At 43.1% G+C, this 12,815-nt stretch overlaps 2 protein-coding genes across 4 annotated transcripts; one reads left to right on the top strand and one right to left on the bottom strand.

Annotated features, from left to right (window-relative positions):
* Nucleotides 1-2,631: 2,631 nt before the first annotated feature.
* Nucleotides 2,632-7,261, bottom strand: BRIX1 (biogenesis of ribosomes BRX1). Its single transcript, XM_040054369.2, is given in 11 exon segments — nucleotides 2,632-3,043; nucleotides 3,357-3,415; nucleotides 3,418-3,484; nucleotides 3,999-4,100; nucleotides 4,370-4,420; nucleotides 4,520-4,593; nucleotides 4,693-4,742; nucleotides 5,132-5,202; nucleotides 5,843-5,886; nucleotides 6,271-6,382; nucleotides 7,094-7,261. Coding segments are annotated over 11 exon segments (1,068 nt in total). The 3' UTR covers nucleotides 2,632-2,773.
* Nucleotides 7,262-7,392: 131 nt separating this feature from the next.
* Nucleotides 7,393-12,580, top strand: RAD1 (RAD1 checkpoint DNA exonuclease). Of its 3 annotated transcripts, none has more exons than XM_040054371.1 (5): nucleotides 7,393-7,621; nucleotides 9,170-9,263; nucleotides 9,919-10,177; nucleotides 10,516-10,614; nucleotides 10,922-12,580. In XM_040054371.1, the coding sequence occupies exons 1-5, from the start codon at nucleotides 7,427-7,429 to the stop codon at nucleotides 11,103-11,105; spliced, it is 831 nt and encodes a 276-aa protein (XP_039910305.1). In that variant the 5' UTR covers nucleotides 7,393-7,426; the 3' UTR covers nucleotides 11,106-12,580. The 3 variants fall into 3 exon arrangements, with proteins under 3 accessions (XP_039910305.1, XP_039910304.1, XP_039910306.1); XM_040054370.1 differs by having other exon boundaries at nucleotides 9,155-9,263; XM_040054372.2 differs by lacking the exon at nucleotides 7,393-7,621 and adding an exon at nucleotides 7,998-8,392 and having other exon boundaries at nucleotides 9,155-9,263.
* The last annotated feature ends 235 nt before the right edge of the window (nucleotides 12,581-12,815 follow it).

The raw sequence follows: 12,815 nt of genomic DNA, 5'->3' as shown, positions 1-12,815 counted from the left end.
TGGCGATGGCGGCGGCGGCCGGCGGGGCGGGGATACCGGGACACCGGGCACGGCCGCCCCGCGGCGGGAGGGGCGAGGCCGGCAGGGGGAGGAGCGAGGCGGGAGGGGAGGGAGCTGCGGCGGGGTCACCCGGTGCCGGCAGCGCGCCGCGGTGCTTCTTCCCGGCTCGCGGCCGGGTTCGGGCGCTGCAATCACGCGGTATCATATTAACCGGATACCTTGTGCTGGAATTCACAAAATCAGTGAGGGTGGAAAAGATCTCCGAGATGATCGAGTCCTACCTGCGACCCAACACCACCGTGTTGTGAACCAGACCATGGCACTGATGCCACGTCTAGGCTTTTCTTGAACACCTCCAGGGAAGGTGATTCCACCCTTCCTGGGCAGCCCACTCCAATGTTTAATCACCCCTTCTGTGGAAAAATTACTCCCAATGTCCTGCATTAACGACACGGCCTAAGGCTGTGTCCTCTTGTCCTATTGCCAGTTGCCTCAGAGAAAAGTCTGACCGATACCCGGCCACACCTTCCTTTCAGGGAGTTGAAGAGAGCAATGAGGTCCCCCTCTGAGCCTCCTCATTTCCAGGGTAAACACCCCTGCTTCGCTTAAGACCTGTTTTCCAGGCTTCGTTGTGCTTCCCAGCTTGGTTTCTCTGTTCTGAACTTGCTCCAGCACTTCCAGTCCTTCCTGAGCTGAGGAGCCTAGACCTGAACATAGGACTGACTCAAGGTGTAACCTCACCTGTGAGCTCAGGGAAGAACAGCTTCCCTAAGCCCGCTGGCCACAATATTTCTGAAACAGATATTTCTGAAACAGATATTTCTGATTCCTGTGAGTTTTGAGGAGCTCAGAGGCACAGCCACATTCTCAAGGTAGCTTTTTTTTAATACCTGTGCTCTTCAGAGATTTTAGGGTTAGTCCAAGTCGGTTTCCTTCTCTAGGTCAGGTGTGTATTAGTGGGCACTATGCAAACAGAGCTTTGAATCAGACAGCAAGATCTGGAGGCCCTGAACTCACAGTAAAATCTGGAGGTCCTAACCTCAGTGTTTAATCCAAACATGGCAGATTGAACATGACTCATTGTGCCCTGGCAGCCAGGAGGGCCAACCCTGTTGTGGGGGTCATCAAGCCCAGCATCCCCAGCCAGGCAAGGGAGTGGATTGTCCCGCTCTGCTCTGGACTGCTGGGGGCAGTTTTGGGTCACATCAAGGGTAAGAAAGATATAAAGCTATTGGAGTTTATCAGGAGGAGGGCAGATTAGATGTGGAGAGGTCTGAAGGGCAAGACTTGGGAGTGGCTGAGGTCACACGACTTTTTCAGCTTGTAGAGGAGGCTTAGGGGGGACCTCACTCCAGTGTACACCTTTGTCACAGGAGGTCTTGACTGGAATAGAGTCAATTTTCATCACAGTAGCAGGTGATTTGGATGTGTCAAAACCACAAAAGTTGTGTTGATAGTAACAGAAATGCTTACATTATTGCTGAGCAGTGCCCAGACTCATAGCCTTTTTTGCTTCTCACCCCACCCAGGAGAGAGGGATGCACAAGAAACTGAGAGGGGATGCAGCCAGGGCAGCTCACTCCAGCTGTCTGCAAGGGTATCCCACCCCACCATGCTCAGCATACAGAGCCGGAGGAAGAAAGGGGCAGCATTCAGAGTGACACATTTGTCTTCCTGAGTCAGTTACATGTGATGGAGCCTGGCTTTCCTGGGAGGTGAATACCTGCCTACCCACAGGACATAGTCGATAAATTCCTTGTTTTGCTTCATGCATGGCTTTTGCTTTACAAAAAGCTTTGGTTTTTGCTAAGCAGTATTTCAACTCACAAATTTTCACTTCTACCCTCCCAATTCTCTCCCCACCCAAGGGAGAGTGAGCAGGCTTGGGTGGGGAGAGAATCAGAAGGCTTTGGGGCTGAGTTGTCAGCTCAGTGTCACGAAAAACCATGACAGTGTGTCACGGAAAATTCCAGTTGGACATCAAGGTTCTTTACACCGAGGGTGGTCAGTTCCCAGGGAAGTCGTCATGGCACCAAGACTGTCAAGAGTTAAAGAAGGTCTGGATGACCTTAGTCATATGACTTAGTGTTACATAGTTCTACAAGGAGTTAAGCTGGACTCCATGATACTGACGGGGGTCCTTTCCAACTCAGCTGTGTCTGTGTATTAAACTATGTGACCCAAGCACATGCCTATATATTCACCAGTCTTTCTTTCCAATCCTATGGAACACAGACCACTTTGCTGCTCAAGTTATATGGCATTTTCCTCGCTCTGCTGGGTGGGGTGATCTTTAGAACTTAACAAGTCAGCTTCCTCTTGAGCCAGTTGGGTCCTTGCAGCATTAAGATGCTAGAAATTAAAACAGAGGAATCCCATAAAAACAGGGCCTGAGCAAGACTTAGAAACACAGGAGAGTTTGGGGAAGTGCACAGGGAGACAGAACTAGTCAGTGGAAGAACCAGGTCATGAGATCAGGAACTCTGAACTAGATTAAAAGTATGTAATAAAGAAATAGCTCCGAAGAAGTTGTCCAGAGCAGTTGTGGATGCCCATCCCTGAAGTGTTTAAGGCCAGGTTGAATGGGATGCCATGTTGTTTCTCAAAACCCAGAATCCCAGAAGACAATAAAAGAATGCAAACTCAATTTTTACAAAGAAATGTATATTTTGTTTACTTAAAAACTGAAGTTCAGACATGTGTCTGTACAATGTAAATTCAAATATTTACAATATTCGGTTGATATTGTATGAAGTTTCATCCCTTGTAACATCTATGCAGATCCTTCAGTTCTGAATAGCTTTTTTTGCTTCTTCCTCTGAATTTTACGTAGCTTCTTCTTATCTTTAACAATTGGCTTTGACTCTGGTTTCACAAGCTGTATTTCCACTGGCTTCTCTTCAGCTGGAGTTTCGAAGACCACTTCAGTAGGATCCTCTTCAACAAGGACCTTAGTCCCTTTTTTCTTAATCTTTTGCACTTCTTTCACTTGCTGCTTCTCTCTAAACTTAGCTGCCACTGACAATCTTATCAGCCGGCGATGCTATAAAAATAAGAATTTAAATTTCATCATGTTTCAAATTAGCAAGATGGGAGAAATCTGGTATTAAACAAACACATGCTAATTTCTCTGCTTCACGGCCAAGACCCTCAGTGTAACGCCATCTTTTCAGTGACATGACTTCTGCGTTCCCTTCATGATTACAAAACTACTCTGTTCTCAAACTGTCATCAGTGTAGGGCACTACAAAGGGTCACGGGGAAAGGCCTAATTGATGCTCCTGCACAGACTGACTGCAAGGTTGGCTTTCAATTAGTTGCTAAATGAAAGAAAAAACAAAGACAGAGCTGCTTACCATATTTGGGGACTGGTAATGAGGATTTTCATACAGAGTTGGTCCTCCAAAGCTACCTGGAAGATTTTTATGAGGTTCAGGACAAAACGAGGCCCAATTTCTACAAGAGATGCATCTTCTTCTATTATCTGCAATAACAAGAAAATTTTCTCCATTTCTCACCGATTGAGTCAAAGCATATGACCTTGCAGGCACCTTGCATATGGTAATACACAACTGAATTTAAATCTGAAATACAGTACCTGATTAGCTAGATTTGTAGAAACTCAGGTGTATATAAAGCAGTTCTTTGAAATTTAAGCAAGCTTCTGGAGTACTTGTTGTTTTTGAATACCTTCTACAGAAAGTAAGCTCAAGATTACTTTGGGTCAAAGCAGCAATTTAGGTCAAGGCACAGTTCAGGCCTTGGGTACCGTGTCCTGATACCAAGACATCCCTCAGAGAATCACAACTGAAATGCCAGTTCAGTGAGCCAGATCTCTCCAGAGATATGAGAGAAGGTAAGTCATTGCAGAACACTGAATCTGCAAGCACTAAGGGTTGGCATATCCTGGTAACAACAATAATGATTCTTATCTTAATGGATTTGATATGACATTATTACACTGACCTCCTTCTGAGAAGCTAAGGGAGACCACTTACCTGGTAATTTCGAAACCAGATCCTTTCATCAGTGATGCTGAAGGTGAAAACATGATCAACAAAAGGCTGGCTTTTGGGGTGGTACTGTGGTGTACTAAATATCTGTAATAAAAGGCAGTGTTTCTGAACATCTGCAATTTAAGAGGTCAAACATAATGGCTCATTTTAAACTCAGTTTACTAAGATCCCAAACCCAGGTTACATTTCATAACTCAAAACTTAAGAACAAGTGTCTGAGTCATGCTAAGAATATGATCCCAATCCTTTGTGATCTTTTCAAAGTTCAGAATTGTAAAACTGCTACTTGAAAAAAAATACTTGTAATTTTTAAATATGTTGCCAAAAAACATGCAGTAGAACTACAGACTGACCTGAATAAACAATTCTTTTAGCAGGGCATAGTGTGGCTCCCGGTCAAATATCTACAAAATATAAAAATGTTATTTTACATACAAGGCTAAATGCAAAAGTCATGCAAAAAGACCAAAAACATACCCAAATGAAATCAAATCTATACTTACTGGATCAAAAGACAAAAGGGGTCTTGAACCCCTTAGGCAGTTTCCTGTCATCTTCAATTCAGCCAGTGTGTGAACTACAGTGATTTAAAAAAAAAAAAAAAAAAAAGTTATTACTTAAGAATACTCTTCAGACAAAACAGCAAAAACACAAACAGTAATGTCCACCAGCTTACCATTCTGCACCAAGAATTTAGCAGATGGTCCCTGTGGTGTGTTTGAAAGCCTGCAGAGGACAGATGGTGGGGAAGGGAAAAGAAAAAATGTTAACAGCAGCCAGAAGACATGCTGGATTTCCACACTACACCCCAACCAGTTATTCCTGCACTGAAGTATCTTCTGTCACTTTTATAGCCATACTGAGTTCCTTTAACACGCTCATAAACACTTTTTTTTCTAAATAATTTTTTAAATGCTTGTGCAAACAGCATCCAAAAGCTTGTCATGCACTGTAAATCTGCACTATCCATGGAAGTGCAATATTAGAACAAATTTAACTAAGCAGTACTACTTCATGCATCCTCACAATTACAGTAGGAAACGTCAGCTAGAACTGAGGCATCTGCAGCTAAAAACATAAAACATAACAATGTAACAAAACCAACATTTCCTTACCACATATAGAGATCCTGTTTCTTTTTGGCTTCAAAAAAGATGCACTTATTGCAATTTTTCATTTCACACACCTACACAAGACATATCAAATTAGCTGCTTATAAACATGCTGAAGACGTTTTTGAAAACTTTCCACCCTCCTCTCTAGCATTTTCCCCTCTCCAAAATGCAAGTTCAAAAGCAAAGATCTTGTCTTATTAAATGACACCTACCTAAATTTTGGTTGGTGTTGGTTTTTTGGTAGTTGGTTTTGTTTTGGTTTTTTTACATCTCATGTACTGACTACAAGGAGTAATAACTTCATTAAAGGTACAAACAACCTGATAACCTCTCCAGGACGCAAATACAAGAGCACGAGCTGAGACATCAGGTTTTAGGTTCAGAACTATCAGTGTCCTAGTACATTTGGGCTGGCTGCATGTTTGTGTCCTGCATTGTTCAAGTATAAGCTGTACTACACCTCTCACCTACACAGAACATATTATGCTGTATTTCTTCTGATGAAAATCTGTATCTAATTAAAAGTTTCATTCTGGTGTTATTAATCAAAAGTCAACTTTCTGTTTAAACATGAGTGCTTTTTGGATATCAATAACTTTCACCTATGAAGTTACACTTTGAATTTTGTTGCCCTTTTCCCTTCCACACTGAATTTGCATAGAAAATAAAATAATAAAATAAAATAAAATACCAAGATAAATCCTAAATTACCTCATTGATCACAAATAACTGGTCTTTGCGGTCCATTTTAGTATCTGGAAGACAAAAACAACATTTACAAGGCTGGAAAACCAATGTAATAAAAGAGATTCTTTTAACAGTCAGGTTTTTTTGCACAAATTTCACTAGTTTATAAATGAAATAGTAATTACCAAATTGTTTCTGTTATGGAGTAACATAAACATAGAACAAAACTAACTGTGCAGGTTCTAGACTGATTCCATAGGATTCACTTCCCAGAAAATATTACGACACAACAATTGCTGTACTCGCTGACTCAAAAGGTGTTTGTTTAAGGTACAAGTTTCATCAAAACTCTTCTGCACCACATTTTAAAAAAACAAACGAACAGGTTGTTAGAAGCTCTTGGCTTAAAAATATTCTCAAACTATAACTTAGGAATGATGTTCAACCCCCACCTGCTTTAGAGTGAGGCATCAATGTCCTTAAGTCCTGCATTAAGTGTCTCGTTCTGAAATTAATTCCACGAGAGGAGAATATCAGCACTCGCTCCTTGTTTTTCCATTTGCCCTAGGAAAAAAACCACAACAGTTATGTGTGAGGCTTCTAGCCTTAATATTTTTATAACACAGCAAAACTAGAAGTTTGGATAGGGAATACAAAAAAACACAGGAAGAACCTCCATTTTTATCTGCCTGGCCAGACAGAACCACACTCTCAGCAAGAGTGGAGACTTCCCTACAGAATAGGGGTGCGCTGCTTTCAGGGGAGGAATCGTCCTCATCCTGATCCAGTGTGCTTCTAGGCACAGACTTTCACCTCCACCGAAGTATTAAAAAGCCACGTGCATCGCTTATTTTCCTACAAAATGGGCTCAGGGACAGCCTCAGAGCACAACCCAGCTTTTCCTGACGATAGGCATATTGAGAAATCTTTGTGTTTACACGCAGTAATTGACGTAACTAATTTTTCTTACAAGCAAAAAAATAGCGAAACCTTCTTCGTATGATTCGTAAATGGAAGAGGCACAATTTCCATACAGCCTCTATATACAACAGAATTGCCCAACTCTTCCAAATACTTCTGAGACTGAGGCAACGCATCGACATCGACCAGAACAGCATCATTAACCTCATGGAAACAACGCACCGCCACGTTTGCTTCTACTTGTGCTGAGACTATAAAAGGTTACGAATAAGCCTCTCAGTCCCGGCTTAGCAGCCGTGCTCCCCCAGCCAGCCCGAGCGGCGGGGAGGCCGGCCCGCAGCCGAGCGGCGGTACCTGGGACACGGGCGGCGGGACGCGGTACTCCTGCGGCGGGACGCTGCCTTCCCGCGGGCCGCCCTCCGGCACCGCCTCGCCCGCGCTCGGGGCGCTCCTGGCGCGCTTCGCCTTCCCCGCGCCCAGCGCTCCACGCTTTCTCTTGGCCGCCATCTGTCCCCACGCCATGCCGCGCCCGCGATTCGCCCGCTCCGCTTCGCGCGTCACGTTTCCTGTGATCGCATTTCCTGTGCTGGCGAGGGCGTGATCTCACTTCCTGCGCTGGCGGTCGCTGTGCTCTTTGCCTGTGGCGCGCTCCCGGTGCCGGTGCCGCCGCGCTCCCGCTGTCTGGCGATGCCGTTCTCGGCGCAGCCGCCCGCCAGCGGCGAGCGCTACGCGCTGTCCGCCAGCCTGGACAATGCCCGGCACCTGTCCAGCCTGCTGCGGGCCGTGCACTTCCAGGACCACGCCACCTGTCTGGCCACGGCCAGCGGGCTGCGTGTGACGGTGGAGGATGCCAAGTGCATCCAGGCCAACGCCTTCATCCAGGTACGGGGACATCGGCGAAGGGGAAGGCACGGCTTCTACAGACCTTGCACGGGCCCCGGTTACCGCCGGGAGGAGAGGGAGCCACTGGAGAGGGGCCAGCGGAGACCACAAGGATGATTAAAGGAGCAGAGCATCTCTCTTGTGAGGAGAGCCTGCAGGAGCTGGTCCTGTTCAGTATGGAGAAAAGCAGAAAGAGAGTCTCATTAATACATACAATATCTCAAAAATAGGTGCCAAGAAGATGGGGCCAGACTCCTTTCTGTACTGATCAGTGACAGGAAGGAGAGAGTAATGGACATAAACTAAAATACCGAAGTTTCACCTCAACATGAGGAAGAACTTCTTTGCACTAAGGGTGACAGAGCCCTGGAACAGAATTCCAGGGAGGTCGTGGAGTTTCCCTCTCTGGAGACATTCAAACCCTGCCTGAATGTGTTCCTGTGTCACCTGCTCGAGGTGACCCTGCCCCATCAGAGGGGTTGGACTGGTTGATCTCCAGAGGTCCCTTCCAATCCTAATGATTCCATGTGCTCGCCTGCGGAGAAGGGGAGACTCTGCTGGAACCAAGACAGGGATGCCTGAGCTGGCACGGAGAAAGAGCCATGGTTAGGCTGCCCTTTTTTATGGGTGTTCATGCTGCTGGAACTCCAAACCCTACACCCAGTACATCTCTGCACACTTGACAGTGTAGTGTGTTTGCACCCTCATCTAATGTATTGGTGCCTGCCAAACTCACAGCTCCTTCTGGCCAAGCTCTGCTTAGCTGCACAAGTAAGCACTCATATTATCCCTCTTTAAGTGCTTTTATAGCTCATTCCGAAGCCAGAAGGTTGGATTTATGTCAACTCTGAAAGACTACAGTTTCACAGACACTTGATTGAAGATGGCTGTGCTGTGTTCAAAGCATCCCAGAACAGCATTTTCCCTCTGGGCTGCCAGGAAAATATGAAATTACTTTTCCAAAAGCAGCTCATGCCACGCTGCTTTATTTCTGAGATAACACTGTTCTTGTAGGTGCCACAAAGCAGTGAGTGCCAATGACAAACAGGATAGCATGGAGCAGTTTGCTCCCATCAGGCTAGTCAAGAGAGGATTCAGCACATATTTCAGAGTAGTGATAAGTCACTGTTTTGTTCTCTTCTTACATCCTAGTATTTGGAATGTTTATTCATGCTCTGAGCATAGAAAATGTAAGTATTATTGCTGGAGAAGGGTGACGCATTGTACAGTTCCACGAATGTTTCCAGCTCCAGAAGTAAGCACCTCAAAGCTTTAACTTTTGTAGGTTGTACTTAAACCATAAAAGACAAGCGTTTAGGATTTTATGTTTATGCCATCCTACCTTGTTTCAAGGGTGGCCTGATTGTGTTTTCCTAGTTTTAAGGATGAATACCCATTTTTCTATAATCAGTGCTGTGTTGCATGTAGAAATCACTTTGTGTTGCACTGATTTCTGAATGGAAAACTCTGAAGCTTAAACTGTAAAATATTGCAGAAACTCCCAGATTTCCATCTCTTTGCTTTAACTTACAGGCAGACATTTTTCAGGAATTTTCTGTTCAGGAGGAATCAGTGATCTTCCGCATTAGTTTGTCTGTTCTTCTGGACTGCCTTACCATTTTTGGAACCAGCTCCTTACCAGGTGTGGTATATTTTCCATGAATCCATGAAAGGCTGTGTGGGCACTGCAGGATGTGTACTAAGGTGGGGTGGAGCGATACTGTGACAGCTTTCTGGGCAGTTCTACCCTTGCAGCTCTGTGTTGAACTTGTAATTACTCTACAGTTTTGGTTGTGGCTGACCTAAACGTCTAAATTGTGTGTACCGAAGAGCACTGTGATTTTGGGAAAACAGAGGTTCGGGTGGTGATAACCTGCAAAAGGAGGGTGTGACTGCAGCACAAGCTCAGCTGCATTAACTTCAGTTTGCACAGGTAACAAGAGTAATAAGGAAAGATGATGTGATCCAGAGAGAGCCACAGGATCGTGAGGTTTTTCCAAACTATTTGTAGCATATCTTCATTGTCACAGCTGGTGTTTCCACTCTGGTGGGTGAAATTACTTGGATTTGAGTTGTCTACATACAAGTAATTTAATTTTACTGCATAACCATTATCATTTCGGAGGGTTTCTAGGAGTCAGCACTAAGTATGCCTCAGTAACATACTGGAAGCTAGACCAAACAAGGTGAATCAAATTGATCTGTGCCCCGTGTGCCAGAAAAATGTGAGTTTTCTAAAGTGGTCAAATGTCCTAGCTATGGTCTCTGCAGAATGTATATTTCATTCTCTTTTTCAGGAACATCAACGGCCCTTAGAATGTGTTATCATGGTTATGGGTATCCCCTGATGCTGTTCTTGGAAGAAGGAGGAGTAGTAACAGTGTGCAAAATCAACACTCAAGAACCTGATGAATTGTTAGATTTTGACTTCTGCAGTACAAAGGTTGTTAATAAAATTATCCTGCAGTCAGAGGGACTACGAGAAGCATTTGCTGAACTGGATATGACCAGTGAAGTTCTGCAGATTACTATGTCTCCAGATAAACCCTACTTCAGGTACTAGACTCAAATGTTTGAGCTTGGCTTCCTTTGATGAGGACTGGAAGCTTCCACAGTGGAGAGGGATAACTGGTTAGAATACTGGTTCATTTTAGGAAGAATTGTAATGACTGTAGCAAATTACAGTATGTACTCTAATTAACATTGTATTGAGTATTGTGACAACCTCGTAAAAGTTAGACTGGTGTGGGCAGTTTAATATTTTTGATTAAATAAATTGAAACAAACAGCAGTGTTTTGTGAAGCAGTCGCTGAGATACCTACAATGACTCATTTTGACAAATTTTTACAGAGCTCTCATCAGGTATTTTGAGATGGTGCTTTTTGTCTTCCAGGTTATCCACTTTTGGAAATGCTGGAAGTGCACATCTAGACTACCCTAGGGACTCTGATTTGGTGGAAGCATTCCACTGTAACCAGACCCAGACAAACAGGTTAGAAAGTCTGTGACTGATGCCCTCTACGCTAGGTTGTGCGTTCTTGATGGGATGTCTAAAAACTCTTTTTGCATTACTGTAACATTTATTTTGTTAGTATGGGGGGCAAAAATACTCCCCATTTGATAAAAGTCTGTATCTGTAATCAAAAGCTAAATGCTGACAAAGACAGTTTAATGTTTTTACCAGGTAAAGACCAAATAAGCATGTTTTTTGTTGGATCTGGGTCTTTATTCGTGACTAATGTTTCAGCTCCTTTTTTCACTACGTATTTTTTTTCATATTACTGCTTTTTCTTCTGCAGGTACAAGATTTCTTTGCTTAAACCATCCACAAAGGCACTGGCGTTGTCTTGTAAAGTGTCCATTCGAACAGATGCTCAAGGATTTCTTTCACTGCAGTATATGATTAGGAATGAAGATGGACAGATCTGTTTTGTGGAATACTATTGTTGCCCTGATGAGAACATCACTGAAGCAGAACTGTAGGTGTGTGTGCTGGCATCTGTAATATACTGTTGGGTAGATGAAATATTATATATTTTTTAAAAAACTAAATGAAAGCTGTAAAGTTTGATAGAGCTAATATTGTATTTATTTTTTAACTCTGGAATAAGAAACCTGAAGACTTTAATTTTCTTCCACTGCAAACATTTCTTAGCCTTGACTCAAACTGAAGCTGAAGAAGCAGAAAAGGGAGTTGATGTCCTATAGACACTGCTTCCAGCACAGATGCTAAAGTGCTGTTTGTGTAATACATTGATGCTTTTTACAGTGTTCTCCAAGAATTTTTGTTTGTGTTAAGTTTTTTTTGTCTTTGGCTTCTAGTAAGCAATTACACAAGGGAAAAGCTGAATACTAGTTGAATATTAGCCAGTTAACTTTCAGTGACTGAAAACCAAATTTGTCTTGAAAGAGAACAATATTTGCAAACTGATCTCTTAATTTGCCAGCAGATGGTTTCTTGCTGGCAAATGCTGACATGTTTTGTCAATTAAGCCACTAGGCTTTGCCTCATCTTGGTTAATTCTTACTATAACTCAATTCCTTGGAATTCTGTCTGACACCAATTTACCATTTTGTCTGCAAACTGTTGTTGAATTGGTAAATTGATAAGAAGCCAGGATTTACTTACTCATTATTCATAACTGTTTTGGCAACATCATTAATTTGGATCAGTAGTTTGTTACACATCTGCAAGAATGCTGGAGCTGAGCTGTTTCTATATATTCATGTCCCTGTTCTTACACTGCTTCTCTCTACTGGTGGTGTTAAGAATTGTAAGAGAAAATTCCATACTGAAAATTATTTATGAAATTTGTTTGCCTTTTCAGTAGCCTTTTTCAGCAGCAGGAGACACTCCTAAATTGTAGCAGGGGGATATCTGCCTGTGCCTCATAGAGTGGTGTATTCAAATCACTGCTAAAAATGGGACTGACTTGTGCTCACTGAAAAGAGAGTATGGTTCTTTGCAGTTTTCTGAAGTGTCCCACCTCGAACAGCAGATGGGTTGTGTTTAGGTCAAAACTCCACTTGTCCTTTCACACCAACCAGCCTACTCAGAACAGGAAGTACCTGGGAACAGTCAGGCACTGGACTGGATGTGGAATCTGCAAATCACACACTGAGACTGAACCCTCCCTGCTTCTCTGCTGTGGGATGTGATCAAAGAGTCAGCAATCTGTAGGTGGTTTCTACAGCTTTAGACTGCTCAAGTTCTGTTGCCTGTCAGATGAAGTCTTGCTTTGTTTTCTGTAAAAAACTGTGTTCATATGTTACCAAGTTTATTGCTCCACAGTTCAACAGAACCCTTTGGGTTTATTTTAAGCTTAAAATGCTTTTGTGGATTGTTTTTCACCTCTTGCTTAGGCCAGCAAGAGTATACTTTTGGAATGTACAGTTTTAACCTTTCGCTTTTGTTGTTTTGTGTGCAAATCAAAGCAATAAAGCTTACAATAAAGTTGTTTGAAATTTATAAACAATTACAAATTTTTGAACCACAAGGCTGACATAGACACCTAATATTCTAACTTACTCTTACTCACGGGGTTTTTTTTCCTAACTGAAGTATACCGAGGGCAAGTATAAATGAACTTGCTTCTGGCTTATTGTGTCAATTTCGTCAATGAAAAAAGGTATGGTCTTATTGAGAATTATTAATGTTATCCCTGACTACTGAGTATCAAGGATGATTTTCGT

This window comes from Hirundo rustica, unplaced genomic scaffold (assembly GCF_015227805.2).
Source record: "Hirundo rustica isolate bHirRus1 unplaced genomic scaffold, bHirRus1.pri.v3 unplaced_BUSCO_309129at7742_310457at7742, whole genome shotgun sequence".
NCBI lineage: Eukaryota > Metazoa > Chordata > Aves > Passeriformes > Hirundinidae > Hirundo > Hirundo rustica.
The sequence above is the reverse complement of the archived record's forward strand: the minus strand, read 5'-3'. Positions and strand labels throughout refer to the sequence as shown.